The 22,528-nt window shown below is 42.4% G+C and overlaps 1 protein-coding gene across 3 annotated transcripts in view; it reads right to left on the reverse strand.

Annotated features, from left to right (window-relative positions):
* ARMH4 (armadillo like helical domain containing 4) overlaps window positions 1-22,528 on the reverse strand; it is a 115,458-nt gene that overhangs the window by 82,411 nt on the left and 10,519 nt on the right. For 2 of the 3 annotated variants that reach the window (XM_069950116.1, XM_069950115.1), the window contains exons 2-4: window positions 13,869-14,924; window positions 10,949-11,173; window positions 9,893-10,090 (exon numbers count right to left, since the gene is read on the reverse strand). In XM_069950116.1, coding sequence (XP_069806217.1) covers window positions 9,893-10,090; window positions 10,949-11,173; window positions 13,869-14,924 — 1,479 coding nt within the window. Of the gene's footprint in view, window positions 1-9,892; window positions 10,091-10,948; window positions 11,174-13,868; window positions 14,925-19,123; window positions 19,207-22,528 lie in introns of those variants that run through there. The other variant, XM_069950117.1, reaches the window with a different exon arrangement.

A 22,528-nucleotide genomic window follows, 5' to 3' on the forward strand; every position in this document is an offset into this window, starting at 1 on the left:
TTACTTACTAAATTTAGACCAACTTTTTAGATACATTTACCTAGACAGGTCTAAAAGTAAGGGCTGGAAAGAACCGAGCACTACAGATGGGCTGCAGATGTTAGATGGGAAGGGACGGCTAGAAGCATGTGAGCATGGAGAATAGACAGGGGATCAATGGACCAGCAGAGCAAATAGGAGAAGTAATGACACTATGACGGCTGAGTGACAACGTACCACTCCGACACTTCTGCATGGCTGGAGGAAGGATGTAGCATGCAAGCCAGCAAACTGAATAAAAGCTGAATAAAAAGAGAAAGCGGTGCCAATCATGAGAAAAGTGCAGAACAAGACCTAGGTTCAATGTCCTGAAATGAACTGCTAGACATGATGGGAGATCACATAGGATCTCATGCTGCCTGTGGGGGTCCTATATCAGGGGGTGTTTTACAACACACAGGTGCACAAGTTCTCTGCTCTCTGTCCTGTTATCTGCAAATAACCCAAGAAAAAGGGCATTTAATGACTAGGCTGCAGTTATGTTCCATCCATTATGTCAAACATTGATCCATGATTGATTTTTTTTTCTAAATTTCCATTTTACCAAGTATATTGTACAATAAATCCTAAAATCTTTGAGGTTTCAATCTGAACACCGAGCTTAAAAATAAACTGAGACTTCTTGTTCTGTCTGCGATGATAAGAAATAGGCGGCTGGAAAGTGAGATGTACAGAATTACAACAAAAGGTGAAACCAGTATATACAGAAGAGCATAACAGCTCAGCCTCCCAGGATCTGTAGAATGATCTCTGCACAGGTCACAAAGCATGCTTACAAATGTGTCCTATGCAACGTATAGGGTCTGAAGATGTTCATTGTGTCTATGGCCATGGGTAAAGCATTTCACTAAGTGCTGTTAAAAACATATCATGCTAAATGGCTGGCTCCATAGTAAGGTACTAAAATAACATGAACAGTAGGAAGATAGAAACAGATTAGAAAAATGTTTCAATACATGGTTCTAATCAGTAAAAAATAAAAACTAGGTGACATATTTACCTTAAAGGGAATCTGTCACTAGGTCTATGCCGCCTTAAATGAGGGCAGCATAAACTAGTGACAGAAATGCTGAACGGCTCGGTGTAATACTTACATCATTCTGTTCAGCCGTTCTCCTAATATGCAGGAGAATAGGATTCTTGCCACACCTTCCCCCCCCCTCCTCCAGCTGCTGATTGAGAGTTGACTGCCTATACACAGCATGGATAGATAACTGCCAATCAGCAGCTGGTGGGTGAAGTTTTCTGCTTCTCATGAGTATCCAGGACTACTGAGCTCATGCACATAATGGATAGGACTACTTATTATCCATGGTATTCAGGAGATCTCCGAATCAGCTGCACAGAACAATGTAAGTGATACATCGTTCTGTTCCGCTTCTCTGTCACTAGTTTATGATACCCTTAGATAGGACAGCATAAACTTGCTGACAGAGTCACTTAAAATTCCTGTTCAGTGGCTGAGAGTATATGGCTCCTAGTTTTATAGAAAAAGATTATCGGTAGAAAAAGCCTTCCTCGCCAATTTAGACTGCTCTTATAGTATTTCCCTTCTAATTATCTTAGTATAGATATATGTTTATCCCAGGCAGCTTGAGGGTATGTTCGCAAATCAGGCGGAATCCCGACTGTCTCAGTATGCCATTGCCATCTATGGGAGGAAGGGCGCGCGCTCCTGCGCTGCCGCGGCTTTCCGCTCAAAGAAGTGGCATGTCACTTCTTTGAGTGGAGAGGGGAGGAAGCGGACGCACGCGCGCCCTCCCATTCACTCACTGCAGGACACTGAGCACGGCGGGATTCCGTGGCGGAGAGCTCCGCCACAGAATTCCGCTGTATTTGCTCAGTGTGAACATATCCTAACATTCGCTTACTGTAGATTTACCAACCATATCTTCTGAAAGGTTGTTCTAAGCATCTACCACTCTTTAAGTAAGTAATATTCTCTCATGTTGCTTCTGATCTTTCTCCCAACTAACCTCTCACTGGTTCCCCTTGTTCTTGTGTTTCATGAACCATTGCAAAAATGTATGACTAGAAAAATTCTTAGAAAAAATATTCCAATAGTAGCAAAAGTTACAATGGTGAATAAATATTGGATGGGATACTGAATATGAAAAGGCAGGAAATCTTAACTGTGTTCCACAATGTTCCTTCCAGTAATTCACTGGTTACAGTGTGTTTTGTCAGTATTGTGGAGCCCTCTGCTGGAATCACAGGGAATCTTGATGTGTTACCAATATTAATCTGGAGGTATGTAAGGACTGGGAGGAAAATGCATTGGGCAAAAAGTAATCATCCATTAATCATTGATGCCATCACTGTACTGGACGACAGCCCAATAAAAAGAACGTAGGTTATAGGTGCAGACTCACTCCTTACAAAGATGATTAGGTGCAAACTAAAATGGAACACAGGTACACTATGATCCAAAAGTATTTTAGATACACAAAGTTATAAGGTACACACATTACATTACAGTCCGAAAGATTAATATACAGTATCATAGTAAATTATCCACCATCCCAAAGACTAGCCGAGACCCTGATAGCTGCTCCAAAACATTTATCTACCCAGTGAGTATTATTCAGTTCAGGTGACACAATGAAAGGGTTATAAGTTACGACCTCTCCACAGGATAGGTGATACATGTTCAAGAAAATATTCAACAGTCTCTTGGCAAGTGAATTAAATGGCAGCTAAACCTGCACATTGCTGCCCCATTCATTAGGTAATATGGAGCCTGCATTCAATGATCACATACTTTTCACCTATGCTGTGGACAGTTACATACTCCCACTACATTCACAGGATAGGTGACAAATAATAATAATGGGATAACCCTTTTAAAAGGAATATCAGCTCTGCATTATGCTCAGAGCTGCATGTTTCTCAAAGCTCAAGTGTCATAGAGGCTGTGCTGGGTGTGGCATATATGCCCCATCTCCAGTGGTGTAGCTACCATGATGGCAGACCACGCAGCTGCTACAGGGCCGGGACGCTAAGGGGACCCAGGCCCCAGCAAAGTGTAGTCTGCCATCATGGTACACCATACACCTTACCATCTTCCTCAGCTGTGCTGTTCGGGGAGCGGGGGAGGGGCTGCTATCGGTGGTGCGCCATACCTGAACCACATACTCACACAAATACATACACACCATACACAGCTTTGTTGCATTCTCTTAGCCTTCCTGCACACAAGTGATGTCAAACGTGTGTCGGGGACCTGTCCGACTGATGGAACGCTGTACTGGGTCAAGTGAGAAGTGAGTATGGGGTTCAGGGATGGCACGCCACTGACAGTAGTCCCCCCCCCCAACCCCTCAGCACTCTCCCCCCAGCCTCCCCTCTCGTCTCTCTCCCCCGGCATCCAGGAGAGTGGGAGCATGCAACGAGACGTGGGGACTTACGGCAGTGCAGCAGGACGTCAAGAAGTCGGTATGTGCAGGGATGAGGTGGGACATCGGTGTGTGTGGCGTTACGTCGGGATGTGCAGACGGATGTGGAGGCCATGGAACAGTGTGTCTGCAGTGCCGGTGTCAAGGTCCACGAGGGGATTAGGAAAATGGGGTGGGGGGTTGTGTCGGATGGGTGGCATTAGCTCACTGTTTTGGGTTATTACTCTATTCCTCTGGCGTTACTGCGCTCATTATTGGTAAACAAGGTTCTCACCTGTATTTTTTCTTGCGGGTTATGTGTGTTTATATATGCTTTTTTTCCCAGTCTTCAATAATTTTTATCTTTTCCTATACAGTACGTCATTTTTCTTTTTTTGGTTGTATGATTTTATAACTTTGCAAAGCCATCAGCTACGAGAGAGGTATCGAATCCCCCTCTAAAAGCTAGAAAAGAGAGGCACCTGTGTGTTACACTGACTGACACCATTTATCTGAATAGCTGCCAATTACTACTCCATTCTCCTGGCAGAGGCCAATGCACAGGGAATATCTGTAGCAATGCTTACTTACTAAAAACACCCCGAAACCTGACTTTTCAATAGGGTTCATCTGGTGATGGTGATATCCAATAATTCTAAGATTTCCGTCTGGCTATTAGAAATGTAAGCTATTTATATGTAAAACCAACATGTAAGCCAACATGAATGCAGACTGTGGTGTGGTGTCCTACCACGGGTGTTACAGTTCTATACACCCTTCAGTCTGTACTTATTGTACTTGTGTGGTCATGAAAGTAGTACTAAAGTTTCACCACTAGATGTCGCTCTATATGTTTTGTGTACAGTGGTCCCTTGGTTTAAGAGTAACTTGATTTAAGAGCGTTTTGGTTTGAGAGCTCACAGTTTTTCAAAATTATGCCTTGGTTTAAGAGCATTACTTTGGTTTAGGAGCTCCCTGTACTGAGTGGGAGCGAGAGTGGAGGAGAATCATGGTATGCATAGCGGGGTCTACAGCTCCGTACTCTGAACCAGGAAGTCTCCCTCACCTTCTAAATCATGGCAGATCTACTTCAGGCTGGGGCTTGCATCAGGGGACAGGACGGTGGAGGTAATCTTTCCATAGCTGTAACACCTCTCTCCCTAGACAGAGAGCGCTGCATTATGTGCCCACATCTGCCCTGCTCATCCCTTCATACTCCCTGCAGTCTCTGTCAGCCCTTGTGTTTCCCATCCTCTCCATTACTGTACAGTAACTTATAATATGACATTTAGCTGTTTCTAAATGTTTGTTTCATCTATTCTACATGTTATTCAGAATAATAAATCATTTTTCAGGGGGGGGTGGAACCAATTGTCTGCATTTCTATGATTTCTTATGGGAAAATTTGCTTTGGTTTAAGAGTGGATTTTGATTCCCCAGATCCTCCATCAGTTGAAGGCTGGAAACAATTAGTAAATAAGGTACACAAAAATGAAAAAATTTTCTATGCCGTTAGTAGTAAGGGTAAAAAAATGTATAAGAAAACTTGGGAGAAATGGTATAAGTAGTAGACTCCATCAGTTGAAGGCTGGAAACAATTAGTAAATAAGGTACACAAAAATGAAAAAATTTTCTATGCCGTTAGTAGTAAGGGTAAAAAAATGTATAAGAAAACTTGGGAGAAATGGTATAAGTAGTAGACTCCTTTTTTTTTTTTTTTTCCCCTCTTTTCCTTTACTCGACCCAAGCGGAGGGAGGGAGTTTAGAGGGCGGGGGAGGGAGGTGGGGGGGGAGTAATAGGAAGGTGGTAAGTATGGGAAGGGAGAAACTTTTGCTGCTGTATAGTAACTTGATGGGAAATGGAAGATAAAACTATATTGATGGCAACAGTTGATATGTCCTTGTATCTTCAACATGTTTTTACTTGTTTGATTGGAAGAAAATATAAAAAATAAAGATATTAAGAAAAAAAATGAGTGGATTATGATTACAAGCTCGGCCCCGAAACGAATTATGCTCGTAATCCAAGGCACCACTGTATTTAGAAGCTGCACAGCTGAAGTGTATAAAGGGTTTTTGTTTCTTTGTATGTCACATAAATCTGCAGACCAGTAGGAATCTGTTCTTCTCTCCTATCAGTTCCCTCTTTACTTCTTCTACTGCTCTCTTCACCCACTCACAGCATACCTTAGATGCTGGGAGATAGAAAGTCACATGGGTGAAGGAAGTGTTAAGGTTTTTCGGGTTAAACATTGTGGAGGAAGGACGCAAGATAGATAGCTCTTCACAGTGGTCCTATCTGGGCCCTGGCCCTTTACCAGGTCCCCTACCTGAGTCAGTCTTATCTAGAACTTCGTATGGGTAGGAAGCAAGACAAAACCCCTACTTCTTTAGTAACGCTACACAGCACTATAACTTTTAAACTCCTTCTAGAGGAGGACAAGTCAGAGACAACCTCAACCCACGCCGTGGACTAGAAGAAGTCCCAGAGCAGGACAATATCCACAAAAGCCACAGAAGCTAGGAACTGATCCGGATAGAGCAGAGTTGCAATACACATAGGAACTCTATTTTGCAGCGCGGTTGTCAGCAGGAAACCCTCAGCATTCCGCTCATTCCAGGTAACAAGGTCTGGGGTCTGTGTCACCCTCTAGGAAGGTTCAGCCGAGTCTAGTGGGCACAGGTGTTCTTCTTCTCCTAAGTATTCTACCTCATCCTCCAACATTCTGGCAGAGCACAGTACTACTTGGGTTGAGACTCTCACAACATCCTCATCTCTGCTACTCTGCTTCTTTGTATCACTCAGTACACTACCCAGTCGGCACAACTGTATCCTACATTGTATTCCTACTACAGATTCGGGTGCTGTCTCAAGTTCGTATTTTCTTAGTAAAACAAGCTTAATTAAGTTAAAGTGACTCTTTCCACCAACACACCGCAACCTTGGGACACTTCCCCTTTCTGTGGGTGGCGTTTCCGATAGTCCAGGGGGGTCACTACACCACTCTAGCCATCTGTGATCACACTATCCCAAGGGACCCGTAGAAACCCGGCAGGACACTGACCACAAAGGAAAAAGAAGCAACCAGCCTTGTCAAATAAAGGCGGGCGTGCCATCACACCTGTGTGCCACCCGTCACTGACATCACAAAGTAACATTGCAAGGTCCGGCTGTATCTCGGCCACTCACATCCGGCGTGGAGTCACACCTTACCACCTAGCAAGTGAGCGGCCGCTACTCCGATATAACATCACCCCGGGGGTACACCACAGTGGCAAGGCCAGGGCATCAACAAAGTGAACTGTGTAAGGAAGCAAAAGCCCCCTATGTGACATGAGTGGTGATGGAGGAGAAGGAGGCCATATAAAATTCATGGTCAGGAGACACACTGGATAGGAAAAAGAGGAAAAAGAGCCAACCTGAACTACGAATATAAGCTGTAGAGAAGGAAGGGGGAGATAAAATAGTGGAGCAGTGACCATCAGAGTAAAGAGTCTTCTGCGGCTGGCAACATGGTGGTGGGAAATACCAAGCTTTTGTGCTGGTATTTAGCAGTCAGGAGGGGTATGATTTGTGAATGTGTGTCATGTCACTATCTTGTGGGATGGTTGCTTATGTGAGATGTTCCTGGCAGAATGGTGTTCTGTCTTATACTGTGCTATGCTAGGATGAAAGAAATGCCTGCTGGAATAGTGACGCACACAGAAACCATAGGTGTTGCTGGACTGAAAGAACAAGACAGAAACCTGTGGGCTGCTAGAGGCGACTGACTGAGAATTGCTGTGTTTGCCATGGATGACTAAGTTGACATATTGTTCTCCCTCTGGACATTTTCTTTAACATCAAAAGCATGCACTGTCATACTGTGCATGCCTTATACAGAGAGTCCATTGGTTTTAGTGAGTGCTATGTAGTGTCTTGGGATAAGTGCAACTTGATCAATATTGAGTCTGATCATTAGGCATTTGAGTACCAATGGCTGAAGGGTTTGGATGCAGTTTTGGAAAACATGGATACAAACTATGGCCGTATCCATGTTTTCCCAGTGTCCCTAGAGCTCCATCCTACTTTTCCAGTCACTGGAATTTAAATGCAGAACAATCGGACTCAAGCATGCTCAAGTTGCACTTATCTCTAGAAGTGTCCTTTTTAAACTGTGGGGACGCTGCAGGGAAAGTGAACCCTTGGCATTCTCTAGGGATAACATCAGAGTTGACCTGGTAACACTGAAGGCCCTATTACACGGAACGATTATTGTTTAAAAATTCGCTATAACGACTAAAAATGAATGGTTATCTGCCCGTGTAATTATATTTAACGATCAAAAGACAAAGGGAAACGTTAATCGTTGTTGAAAAATTATGGTTTGCTGATTGTTCGCAATTCCGTTGATCTAATAAGGCGTTCGCAGATAAAACATGCTATATGGGTTGTCCTGAGGAAAGATTAACGACCGTAAAAATTATCGTTTATATCGTTTATAACAGCAATTGTTTGTTACTAAATCGATCAATCAATATAGCGAATCTTTTATCGCTGCCTGTAATAGGGCCTTGAGGCTATGTTCATGCATAGTGTTTTAATAGGATAATTAGCATCAATTAGCGCTATTTGCAGTGAATTGCACAACTGCATTACCATGGTAGCCAGGGCAAAGCACAGAAAAAAAAAAGATCACTACCCCAAGTACTAACAGCCCTAGATAATTATGTTTGTTAATTTTAAAGAATAAAAAAAACAGCTTTTTAACTCCCCCCTCACCTAAAAATTACAAAAATGATAAATCCTCCAAAATGATACTAAAAAATTCTATGACTTATGACATTAAAAAAAACAAATAAAAAAAAGTTATGGCTATGATTCAAAAAAGGAAAAATGCAGCCACATGCCACATATCAGACTACATGTGGTTTTAACAACTTAATTGATGGAAAATAAGGATAAAAATAATAATAAAAAAAAGGTCAACACAGGACTGGTTGGTTAGGGGTTAAAAAGCTATCTCACAGCTCAGATATTTCTGTTCTTAGTAGCACAGCAGTGTGAACAAACAGATAAGCATCATGTTTAGAGGTGTCAAATTATCAGGAACAAAAGTCTCTAAGCAGTGCCAAAGGGGTCCGAGTGCAAGACTCAGCCCTGTCATTATGGAAAACACTTGCTTTTCTGGTTGAATAACATATGAGAAGGTGACATGTTAGAAACCAAGACGTCCTAGGAACAAAATAATACTATATGAGGTGTATGGCCTGACTGCTGGGGGTATACAGCTTACCTCTGTGCAGTCTGATCTTCACTGCCACAGGCAGGCACTATCAGAAGATGACAGATAACTCTGATCACTCTTATGCTATGGCATAGCAATGATCAGTGCATACAATCCAATGTAGTCTCTTAGGGGGACTAAAAGAGTGTAAATAAATAAATAAATGTTTATAAAAATGCCCCAAAGCCCCCTTCCCCAATAAAAGTCAAAATTACCCCCCTTCCCATTTTGTAAGTAAAACACATTAAAAAAATGAAATAAACAAACACATAATATACTGCAGCATGCGTAATCATCCGATCTATTAAACAATATTATTTTCGCGTGGTGAACGGCGTGAATAAAAAGCGGTAAAAAACAGCAAGATTGCTGATTTTTTGAAAAATTACATTTTATATATAAAGAAAATAATTAACAGTGATCAATATGTCCGATTTACACAAATGTGATACTAATAAAAACTACAGATTGTGGCGCAAAAAATTATGACCCATACAGCCCCGCAGGTGAAAAAATAAAAGCGTTATAAGAGTCGCAATAGGGCCATTCTAAATACACCTATTTGCAAAAAAAAAAAGTTTTACTGTTAATAAAAATAGTAAAACATCAGAAAAGTTATGTAAACATGCATATCGCTGTATTCAGAGTGACGTATAGAATAAAGATATTTTGAGGGTTCCGTCATATATTTTATGGTGGATTGAAGGGTGCCATTACAAAGTACACCTGTTCCTGAAAAAATAAAAGATAAATAAAATAAAAAAAATAAATAAAAAGAGTTATGGCTCTTAGAAGGTGAGGAGAAAAAAAATAAAAATGCAAAAATGAATATTGGCGCGGTCCTTAAGACGTTAAGGATCATAAAACCAAGTATTTATCTAAAAATACAATGACATCCTTCATAATACAACACACAGCTCCCTAGACCAGCGTTCCCCAACCTATGGCTCTCCAGTTGTTCCAGAACTACAACTCTCTTTTTTTTTTATTATTATCTCTTTTTTTGCTTTTATTAAAACAAACCAAAGACTTATATAAACAGGAAAAAGAGAGGTAAAGCATATATTCCCCACTATTGAGAAAGAACTACAACTCTCTTCATAATCTGAAGGCCAGGGGATGTCAAGGCATGGTGGAGGTTATAAACAGCTGGAGAGCCACAGGTTGGGAAACACTAATGATATGGCAATAGCATGCATGTCTCATCTTTACCTTCAGATTCTAGCCTGTCCAACCCATAGGATGCTGTGGTAGTGATTCTTCTGGTTGGAGGAATGTCTACGCTCACATGGGACACAGAAGTGACTGTACTCATTACGTCGGTGGACTCAGCCTCCGTGGTGGCCATCGGTGCAACTGGTGATACAGAACTAACCAGGAACTCCTCTTCCTTAGATGATGGATTCAAGCCTACAATCATGTAAAAACAGGGTGAAACGTCATTTAAAAATACTGTTTACTGTAAAATTACATTAAATGGCACTTTTATACATGTCTGATGGGTGGCGGGGGGGGGGATCAGAAGGTGCGCCAAGGCTGAGAGGAGACATGACTTTCTCCTTCGCCTAATTTATCATGATTTAACCCTGCAAACAGGCGTAAATCAAAGCAGAAATCTACACCTGCTCCGGACGTGCAATGGGCGCATGTCCCACAAGATTTGCTAAAAGGGGGGTGCTTCTTAGTAAATCTGTCTGGGTGAAGGGGGGCAGGGCTTTATTTAAGGCTGGCATACGAGTTCGCTGGTCTTGATAAATGCCCCCCATAAACTTTTATAGGATCATTCTCATGCAGCAATGGACAAGACAGGTCAAGTCAATGGAAAAGAGGATCAAAACAGATGCATACAAATGCATCCGTTTTTTGGGGGGGGGTTTTTTGTGCAAAAAAACGGATAAAAAAAAGAGATTGCAAAAACGTAGTGTGAACCCAGCCTTACACTAAATTTTATTGTGACCCTAGGAGTCTACCATTTGACAATATGGCCCTCAGACCAAAAAAAGGAATCGACAGATACTGTAGAAACGATAAAAGATCAATACATAATTAGGCACAGATACTGCAGAGACATGGATGATAGATACTGTAGATATAAGATGATAGATAGATAGATAGATAGATAGATAGATAGATAGATAGACAATCTCCATATACAGTACAGTACAATAGATATGATCAGTCCAATGGATACAAGAGATATGATCAGATAGATAGACAGACACATAGAATCTTCTATAGTCTCTATAGTATCTCTATACATTTTTTTACCGTCACTGCTGGGGACTTCACTAGCCTGAGTCTTAACAGTGGTTGACAGAGCATCATTAGCTTCATCCTCCATGTGCGGAGTAACACTATCCATTACAGTCTCTCTCTCTTCATCACTCACTTCAGGCTCTCGGGTGGTGTCTTGACGTGTAACATTCATAAAGATGGCAGCTGTCACAGTGATATTGCTGTCTGCACTTATATCTGAGGTGAGCTGCTCAACACCTGGCAAGAAAGATGCAGTAAAGTTATAAACAAATAGACAGACAGACAGAACTGTCTAATAAATGCGGCACTTGCCATAGAGGAAGCCAGTACATCAAACAACATGTTTCTTGGTCATCTCCAAGTAGCATTACATTCCCGACTGTACTGTATAGGGCTGTCAAAGCTGAAAAACTGCTATTACATGGGGCGATTATCTGCCCAATCAGGCCGATTCGAGCATATATTGCCCCGTGTAATAAAGTCAACGATCAGTCGAGATGCCGATCATCGGCTGATCGTTGTCTTTCAACATGTTGAAAAATCGTCAGTGGCTGATGAAAGTATATAGTAAATAATAAACATATATACGCTGAAGTTTCTACACCTGTATCTGAAGTGACAGGCCGCTCAGCCAATCACTGGCCATGGCGCTGTCCCATCTTAGTCAGTGATTGGCTAAGCCGCCTGTCCCTTCAAAAACAGGCATAGAAGCTTCATCGGCGCCCTGGTCAGCTAAGAAGAGGACACCAGGGACCATGGGCAGGTAAGATACAGTATGTTTATTATTTACTATATAAAGCAGGGGCTGCAAAGATATCTATAATAATGTCCATGGATCCCTTGCTGCACAATAATCGAGCTGTGTAATAGGCTTTGTAAGCGAGCGTCGATCTAGCAGATTGACTGGCGCTTATTCGGCAAATCAGGCCATGTAATAATTATTAATATTATCAGCCACATATTCCAGTATTGTCCTATGTTATCATCCTAGAGATCATATAGGAAACAGGATCTAAGGGCCGTATTAGAAGGCCTGATCACTATAGTAAACGAGCACCGATCTGCTTGTTTACTGAGCCTGTAACACGGCTTGATTATCATGCAGCAAGGGCTGTATATATATATCCTTAGCGATGTCCGTACAGCCCTTGCTTTAAAAGTGTAAACTAATAAAGTTCATACATTACCTCTCCACGCTCCCCGGTGTTCTCTTCTCTTCTGCCTGCTGTCTACAGAGCTGGTCTCTGAAGTGACAGGCCGCTCAGCCAATCACAGTAGCAATCCCATCTCGGCCAGTGATTGGTCGACGGCTTGTCACTTCTGAGACCAGCTCTAAAATTCAACCGGGGGGCTGTGGACAGTGGGCAGAAGCAAAGAGAAAACTGGGGTGCGTGAAGAGGTAACATATATACTTTATTATTTTCTTTACACTGTCATCAGCCATTGGCCGAATATCGCTATTACACGTAGCGATGCACGCCTGGGGGCTGATGATTTTAGGTCGGGACCAAAAGATACGATCGGCCAATGATAATTGTCATCAACTAATCGTTGTCTTTGTGATAATCTGCCGATTTGGCCAGTTCCATGTAAAAAAAAGAAAATGGCCTTTATTTTAGTGCCTACCATTCTAGCAAGCATAGTCTTTACAGTTGGTATTGTACAGTAAATCAATGCAAAGATAGCACTAAGGGCCCTTTTAGGCAGACCAATTGCAGCAACTCTTTAAGATCGGCACTCACTTTAACAGTCTATACACGACTCAAGTAACTGGCAAGCAAGAACATAGGAATGATTGCTTGATGTATTATTCTGCCCTTAAAGGACACCTGTCACCCCCCCATGGTGGGGTGACAGGCTCCCGACCCCCTGTTAGATCCCCCTATACTCACGTGATCCCGACGGGTCCGCTTCCTGAGCCGGTCGGGTCACGGAGATATCAGCGCCCGAAACCCGGCGCGCACGCTGACAGCAGAGTCAGATGCCCATAGAGAATGAATGGGGAGTCCAATGCTCCATCATTCTCTATGGGCATCGGACTCATCTGTCAGCGCGCGCGCCGGGCTTTGGGCTCTGAAATCTCCGTGACCCGACCGGCTCAGGAAGCGGGACCCGGCGGGATCACGTGAGTATAGGGGGATCTAACAGGGGGTCGGAAGCCTGTCACCCCGGCACGGGGGGGGTGACAGGTCCTCTTTAACTTTCATCGTTGTCGGCTTTATAGACAGCCAACAAACAATTATTTTTTTTACCCTACTAAAAGGATACAAATGAGCTACTGTATAACACATGAAATTATCGTTGTAATCGGCCGATAATTTAGCTGGTCATCCCTGTGTCATGCAGCACCTCATTTGGACCTAGAGTGTTCCTTTAATGACAATAAAAAAAACAGTGAAACAGAAAATAAAAAAAAGCACAAAAACCCTGACACTTTGAATTTTCTATCATCAGTAATGTGAAAATTAAAGTCAGTAATACTAAAGTCAGCCATCTCTCTCTGCACTGTATGGTGCAACATCAGGCTTAGCCAACAAAGAAAAAAACAGTAGTCTGATCTAATCTTCTTAGGCAGCCATGACTTTTACTATCTCTTTCCTGTTAATTGAATCAGTGAGCATTTCTTACGCTTTACACAAAATAATTCCCTTCCTGGCAAAATAAAGCTTAGCCGTGACAGCAATGGACTGCCGGAGGGTAATCAGAAAAATTCAAGGAAAGGTCTCTGCTTCCTCCAATAGATCTATCAGCCGAAAAACGAGCAGTGGCTGAGACTTCCATCTGCAATGCTTCCTCCCTGGGCAGTCACCGGAACGTGAGGCAGGTATAAGCATTATGAGATGTGACAAGGAAATACCGTCAGGTGAAGTGACCTTAGACTGATGTGACATTTTCATTTTGTTATGCATTTTCTATTATTTCGTTCTCTTACCTGTGTCTGCTGCAGAGAGGTCTTGACTTTGGTTCACCTCCCCACCGGGCTGGGGTGTTAACATGGTAGCATTGAGTACTGGGTTCAACTCAACGGAATCGGGGACTCCTGGTTCAGTAACATGATAATTTTCTGTAACGTTGAAGACTGATTTGTCGTCGGACATTACAGTCATTCCAGGAGAAATGGTGATAAGTGCTTCCTCGACACCTTCTTTGATAAGATGGTCAGGACCTGCTGTGGTAAACTCAACCCGAAGTACATTTTTAGGACTGTCGGTTGTGATCTTTGTATCGTCCCAGTCTTCTCCCAATTCTGAGACCATCATTTCTGCACTCTCATTACTTTTATTGACTATCGTTGTAGGGTCCAGGTCTGCAGGAATTTGACTCTTGGCCGTAGTCAAAGACTGGTCAACAAGATGAGAAGTGACCGTAGAATAGTCCGTTTCGGTTTCAACAATGCTGGTCCTTGGGTTGGTTGTTAACATCTCTATGGTGTTGACCTGAGTTGAAGTTTCCAAATTGCTTAGTTTTACGTCAGCATTATTCTGTTTTGTTGGGGAAAGACTTTCCTCTGCATCTTCCTTGTTGGCTTCAACCCGAGGTGCCACACTTGGAACGTAATCTGTGGTAGAACCAGCTGTGGTGAGAACTCCATTGTTACTTTGCCCAATGGGGCCTGGCCCGATAATAAGCCCAAGTTTACTAGTTTCTGGGTTCAATTCAACCACTGTGCTGTTACTCAACAGATTCGAGTTATTCTGAAATTTATTGGAAACTACAATGTCTGATGAGGTCTCATATGAAGAGTTGTTTGCATCTTTTTCGAGAACAGATGGAGTAGGTGGAAGAATATTATCAGCATTTGAGCTAAGTGTTCCATCTAAACCTTGGTTGCCTTCCGGAATATTCCGTTTGTCCAGTCTCTGTAGAGAAAGGCATGTTGCATTTGGTGAAAGCAGTAGGATGCTACATAGCACCCCACATATATGGAAGACGAGTGACCTCTTCATAGCTGTTGATGGGACAGCTGATATATCCAGAAAGCAGAATCCTTAAAGAAATAAAAAAAAATACATATATATATATTAGTAAAAATATATGGTTGGTCCAGGATTAGAAAAAGGATTTGATTTCTTTACTGAGACTATGCCCCTCTTGGTTTGATCATGTACTGCAGCTCAGCACCATTTAAAGGAGAAGTCTGGCGAAAATTTTTATTACAGTATTGTATTGCCCCCCAAAAGTTATACAAATTACCACTATACAATATTACGGGAAATGCTTATAAAGTACTTTTTTCCCTGCACTTACTACTGCATAAAGGCTTCACTTCCTGGATAAAATGGTGATGTCACGACCCGACTCCCAGAGCTGTGCGGGCTGTGGCTGCTGGAGAGGATGATGGCAGGGGGACACTGAGGGACACAGGGCACTGGAGGGACACTGAGCATCCCTCTGCCATCATCCTCTCCAGCAGCCACAGCCCGCACAGCTCTGGGAGTCGGGTCGTGACATCACCATGTTATCCAGGAAGTGACATCACCATGTTATCTAGGAAGTGACATCACCATTTTATCCAGGAAGTGAAGCCTTGATGCAGTAGTAAGTGCAGGGAAAATAGCACTTTTCAAGCATTTCCCCTAATAAGTGTATATTGGTGATTTGTATTACTTTTGGGGGCAATACAAAATTTTTATAAAAAATTTCCCTGGACTTCTCCTTTTAAGTGAACAAGAGTGGCAGATTTTTATTTCTGGACATGAAATAATTCAAAATATTACTTTCCAATGTCATGTTAAGAAACTTTTGACACATGATAGGGAGATCCAATGTATTAATCGGTCAGGGTCTGTCTGTTCAGGCGCCTAACAATCTCCAGAATAAGCTGGGAGACGAACTTGGCTAAGCGCTTCTCTACCTTGCTGTTTAAGCAGTCTTAAGGCCCTATTACACAAAGCGATTATTGGGCGTATTTGGCCGATTATCGGCCATCGCGGCCAACAATCGTTTTGTGTAATGAAAGGCAACGATTAGCCGACATGCACAATCATTGTCTTTTAACGTCTTTCAACATTTTGAAAGACTATAACAACAACGATGGCTGCCTTTGCTCCGTACAACAGGAGCAGAGGCAGCAGACCGCCGCTATCTCCTATGGACTCCCCAGACAATCTAAATATCTTGCGGGAAGCCCCTACCGCAGCTCCCTGTGCGCCCCCTCTCCACTCTAACCCGCTCGCTGTCAGTGCATGTAATAGAGCCGGCAGCAAGCGGGGAACGAGGAGCAAGCAAGCTCTGACAGCTGGTCGCTTCGTGTAATAGGGGCTTTACTTTAGGAGATAGATTCTATAATAAGTCTAAAAAGCCTCTCTAAAGAGTCCTGCAGCAAGATGGGGAGAGAAGCACTCAGCTAAGCTCTTCTCCCCAACTGTCTGTATAATATTTCAAAAGTCACAGTGACACTTTAATGAATACACTATGAATGTTAGTTCTCGACATGGCAATAGGGTGTGTTCCTGGCATACTGTGTGAAAAAAATCATAAGAGAGGAGATTTCTAACAAATGTTTGCCAAAGGTAGTGTTCACATCACAAGTATAATATGCTGGGACCATAGGTCAGAATGAAAATAATATTTCGCTCTGAAGCTTGTGAAAGAAATCTCTGATACATCTGATGTTTTATAACGTATAATGTTAGGACATCTGTCTACAACACTGACTATGCCCCCCCCCAGCCACAATTACCATTGGTAATACCTTGAACCGTGCCAATCCACTGGTCTACACGGCCGTTTTAGCTAGAGGAATACTTCCAGACACAGTTTTCACAAGAATCTTAACAACCTCTCCTCTATAATTTCTTGAGTGACATCAACCTTTTAATAGAATCCAGCCGGGCAGCCTCTATTTAGAACATATGCCACCTCCAGGGAGTATACTGAATACACAATGCTCATTTAACCCTTTAACACCATATCAAGAAGTGTGGTTGTGCTCTTATTATGCTCTTTTCTATGATAACTTAAAAAATAATAATAATAATAATGAATGTAAATTGCAAACTTGTTTTATATCACATCTACTGTTGATTTAGATTTTAAAAGGTGTAACGACAGTGACACTTTAAGGTATAGGATGAACCATAGTAAGACCCCTGTGTGATGCCATGGACCACTCTATAAGAATACTTAATAGTTAATTCCAGCAGGAAGAATATTACTATAATACATCATACTACAATAATTACTATAATAAGGTGTTTACATGCTGTAATATAATATTAAACTATACAAATACATAGCCTGTTATGTTACATACAGTAAATTGCATCTCCATGCCTGAGCAGAGAAAAAGCAGGCAGGGGCATGTGCCCTGAGTGGCATATGCAATGGGTAAAGGGGCGCCACAAAGCCATTCTGTATTGACCAGGTTGTTTATATATGAGATAAGGTTAGCAAAATGACTAGACTAGACACAACTGAAAGAAAGAAAGATAGGAAGAAACTAAATGATTATCTAGATTTCTCACCTGAAATCTACAGGCACTGTTTATAGAGGGATTGGCTGCCAAAAGCCCTAGTGATCAGTTCTGTGCAGGTATTACACATTGCTCATTCACAGTTTTACTCCAAAACCAAGGTTCAATTTTGGTTGTGGTCTCCATTCTGGTAAAATATGGCAGCACCAAGCAGGAGTCTCCAAATTATAACATTCACCAAAACATATGGATGGGGCTTGCCCTTTAAAAAGTGTTATCCAGGTTCATAAAAACATGGTTGCTTTCTTCCAGAAACAGTATCTCTCTTGCAATACCACATACAACCTGAGGACAGGGGTGGTGCTGTTTGGAAATGAAGTGGCTTTGCTTTTTCTAATCCTCGAAAACTCTTTTAGGGTAGCTTCACACGTACCAGATTCTCAACTAGTTTGGTGCTGCAAGTTTGCAGCAAAATCCGCTACAAATCCTGGTACAGTGAACAACAGGGTTACATACCAGCAGCAGAATTTTCATTTTCATGCAAGTATGTAACCCGGCCCCTTTAACCACATTCGGGTATGTTCGCATTCCAAGTAACCATAGCTGACAATGTAAAGTGCGTCCGGAGCTGCACTTTACATTGTCTGCACTGTCAGTCTTCTTCGGCTGCTATTCACTGACATGTCAGCTTTCGGTGTGGCCGCCGGAGTGTATACAGAGTGTATTCACTCTGGCCAGGATTCCATAGAAATGAATGTGATAAATTCATTAAATAACTGCCGTGGTTGCAAACCTGCAATTACGGCCATTGTTTAATAAAGTTATGTAAGTTAATGTATCTTTATCGGTCGCACATCTTCCTGTGTAAACAGGGGTTTGTGGGGCTAGTTTTCAGATCACAAGCAGCAGTGTATACTCACCAGCCACGCTGGTATGATCCAGCATCTAGTTCTCCAGACGCTGCTATAATTTCAGCCTCCTCCGGAATGATTGACAGTTGGAGGAAGCGAGGCCCGGAAAACCAGATGCCAGATCACAAGCAGCGTGGATGGTAAGTATACACTGCTGCTTGTGATATTGAAACTTAAAGCAAACAAAAACATGGCCACTTTTTCCCCTCTCTTGTCTCTAGATTGGGCGGGGTTTGGAACTCAGTTCCATTGAAGTAAATGCACCTTAATTGCAAACCACACCAAAACTGGAGACAAGAGAGGGGAAAAAGTAGCCATGTTTTTGTAGCGCTGGATAACCCCTTTAAACTAAATGGACCTACTGTGATTACAATGCGGAATAAGCTTGTGTCCCATTTTTTGACAGGATGCCAACCTATACCGTGATTGTATTGTCAAATGGTGACATCACCTCCCCCCTAACTACATCCAGGCAACAAATCTCATTTAGGATAATGAATGTTTATTGTATCAAGACAAAGGTTCCAATAAACTGACTGCAAATACATCTCTGGAAAACAGAATAAAAATTGTCAGGGAAAGTGTTCCCGATGCCATCAAGGGATTGTGTCTGACATGGTAGGAATAATGAAACTACTCCCACCTGAGATCTCTAAGGACACAAGGAGTCATCTCGGGGGACTCCTTAAGTGTAAAGCAAGAAATTACCTTCTCCAGGCACAACAAAAAGGGGGAAAAAAAGATCCCTGCATGAGCTTGTTATAGTATATACACCTACTATAACTCCTATCTTATATTTTATGCTTTTATTGTACCGTGATCAGGATTTTTTTAGACTTTGAGAACCGAAAGCTCCTTACATTTTGTAAACAATACGTAATGCATCGAGCATGGAGGTCTGCGTGAATGCGATGCGCTGCTGTCTGAGGGTTACCATGGAGACGCTATCATCCTACTGATGAACGATGACCCACAATGCAACGTTTTAAAACACCCCCTGTGACTGGCATACAGTGGCACTGCAGTCAGAAAGGACTATGCCTGGCCTTGCAAACAGGACTGCAATGCAGTAAATGCTGACAATGGAGTGCATTAACCTGTCTGCTGCCAGATGCCCCTGCGACTAGACGGGCGGATAAGGTGTCAGACTTCATTCCGTACTGACTCGCCATAAAGAAATGACTATATTTTTTGCAGACGTGAAAAATGTTAATGTATAATAGAATTGAATGAAGAGTGTAGAAAGAAAAAAAGTGCTATGGGACATGGTGTGAAGTGTTATTGCGTCATTCAGGGTGTGCACAATGATAATAGAAGACCTGCAGGAAAGTTTATTGTCTGAAACATTTATATTGGCAGAGCCTAGCAAGTCCAAGGAATGTACGATACTGATTATTCCAGGAGAATAGATTTATTTCTATATGTATAATGAAGCAGCTTTGTGGGTTTGGCCAACTCTCTCTAAAGCGTATAGAGGGCTCCCGACTTCTCCCTGACAGATAATGTTAGGGGAGGGATAGATCAGGCAAGTGCCCAACTCTATGGTTCTAAGAGAAATTAGTTGCAACCAGAACTGTCTGACAACAATTTACCTATTCACTCTCATACATTACATTAGACAAATAGATATTGAAAGCATATGATCGCCTTAAAGGGGTTGTTCACCAATTTTTCTTATTTCTTTCACATTAACTGGTCCAGAAAGTGTCAGAGATTTGTAATTTACTTTTATTTAAAAAAAAAAAATAATAATAAGTCTTCCAGTATTTATCAGCTGCTGTATGGTCTGCAGAAAGTGGTGTAGTCTCTCTAATCTGACAAAGTGATCTCTACTGCCACCTCTGTCCATGTCAGGAACTGTCCAGAGAAGTAGCAAATATTCATAAAAAAAAAACTCTCTTTTATAATAGAAGTACATTACAAATATCTGGCACCAGTTGATTTGAAAGAAAAAAAAACCTTTAACGTAGGTGTAGGGGAGGATGACTCCCCTGTACCTTTTGGACCCCCTTACAGGCTTTTCTAACTTGACATTAACCTTTAAAGCACACCTGTCTTCAGGGCTAAAGGGATTTTCCAACTAAATATTACTTGTCCCCTATCCACAGGGGACTTCATAGAGAATAAATGGAGCTGCAAGTCACATGCCAACTGACAGCTCCATTCAAAACAAAGTGGTCAGGGTGCTGCTCTAGAGCAGGGGTACTCAACAACTTTTAGTGAAGGTCCACTTACCGGGGTCTTTTGTCAGGTGAACATCAGTAGGAAACGTGTTTTGTTAACATTTCACAAACGTTTAACTATTTACATACAGAATTTATGCTTATTAGTGAGCTCCCCCAGTAGTATATAGCCCCCCTGTGCGCTCCCCCAGTTGTATATAGCCCCTCTTGTGCGCTCCCTCAGTAGTATATAGCCCCACTGTGTGCTCCCCCAGTAGTATATAGCCCCCCTGTGTGCTCCCGTAGTAGTATATAGCCCCCTTGTGTGCTCCCCCAGTAGTATATAGCCTCCTGTGTGCTCCCCCAGTAGTATATAGCCCCCTTGTGTGCTCCCCCAGTAGTATATAGCTCCCATGTGCGCTCCCCCAGTAGTTTATAGCCACTCGCTCTGTGCTCCCCAGTAGTATATAGACCCCCTGCTGTGTGCTCCCCCAGTTATATAGCCCCCCTGTGCTCCCCCTCCCATAAAGCATATAACTTAAAAAAAATAAACACTTATACTCACCTGGGTCCGGGCGTCTCCTCTTCTCTTCGCTCTTGTGGCCGCACTGCAGCGATCACAAGAGGCCGCTCTCCCCTTGTCCTGTCGCCGGCACAGTGACGTCACTCGAGCTCCGACACCAGAGACAGAGAGCGCCCTCTTGTGACCGCTGTGGCCACAAGAGTGACTGACAGGGAGGGAGCCAATAGCTCCCTCTCTGTCAGTGCTGCTGCACAGTAACTATGAGCGCTTGTTACAAGCCAGTTGAGGACCCCTGCTCTAGAGATTCCCGGTGGGCACAGGGGGAAGATCCCCCATCTCATAGGATAGAGGACAATTATTATTCAATTAAAAAAAAATTAAATTGGTTGCCTTAACAACAGCACCTTAGGCTTAACAACAGCACCTCTCCTGTTCTCAGTTTGTATGTGGTTTTGCAGCTCAGCCCCATTGAAATGAACAGAGCTGAACTGCAATACCATATACAGCCTGGGGATAGGTGTGGTGCTGTTTCTGCAAAAAAAAAAAAAGTAGCTATGCTTTTCATAATTCTTTATAAGACCTATAGGCCATGTTCGCAAACAGTATTCTTGCTCAGTATTTTGGTCTGTATTTTTCAATCAAAACCAGGAGTGGATTGAAAACACAGAAAGGCTATGTTCACACACTTGAAATTGAGTGGTTCAAGGACCAAGGAGCAGCAAGACTGGCTACAGGGAAAAGGCCGCACATGGCTTGCAGTAGGGTCTAGCAGGAATGTGGGGGGGACACTAGATGGAGAGCAAAGAGTGAGGTCACTGTGATAGTATGGTCTGCACAGCAACTGTGTGAATTGGTATCTGACCACTGAAGGGGCTATATATGGAGGCATTATTGGATATACTGGTGGTTTTCTAGTGGTGGTGTACATCTGTAGTTGACTGAGAGGGAAAGTGCACACCTGTTAATACTATGTAATTAGTTTTAAAGAAAGTTTTAAACCGACTGACAAAAATATATTGTCCCCACCCTGAAAAACATCTGCATAACCTGTAACATAGAAGATGAAGTCTGATCTACAGGCATTATGCTGAGCTTAGCAGACTGATTTATAGTTAGTAGTAGTTAGTACTTAAAGGGGTTTTAATTTACTTCTATTTAAAAATCTCAAGTCTTCCCATACTTATCAGCTGCTGTATGTCCTGCAGGAAGTGGTGTATTCTTTTCAGTCTGACACAGTGCTCTGTGCAGACATCTCTGGCCAAGATAGAAACTGTACCAATTCCCCAAAGAAAAAATGTCCTGCTCTGGACAGTTCCTGTCTGAGACAGAGGTGGCAGCAGAGAGCACTGTGTTAGGCTGAAAAGAAAACATTTCCGGCAGGACATGCAGCAGCTGATAAATATGGGAAGAGATTTTTAAATTGAAGTAAACTACAAATCTATATAACTTTCTGAAACCAGTTGATTTGAAAGAAAAAGATTTTCGCTGGATAACCCCTTTAATTTCTTTCTGCTTATTCAGTGACTGACAGTGATCTTTGTACGCATGCTTACACATAGAAGGCGGTCAATCACTGAGAA

This window comes from Dendropsophus ebraccatus, chromosome 13 (genome assembly GCF_027789765.1).
Source record: "Dendropsophus ebraccatus isolate aDenEbr1 chromosome 13, aDenEbr1.pat, whole genome shotgun sequence".
NCBI classification, from domain to species: domain Eukaryota; kingdom Metazoa; phylum Chordata; class Amphibia; order Anura; family Hylidae; genus Dendropsophus; species Dendropsophus ebraccatus.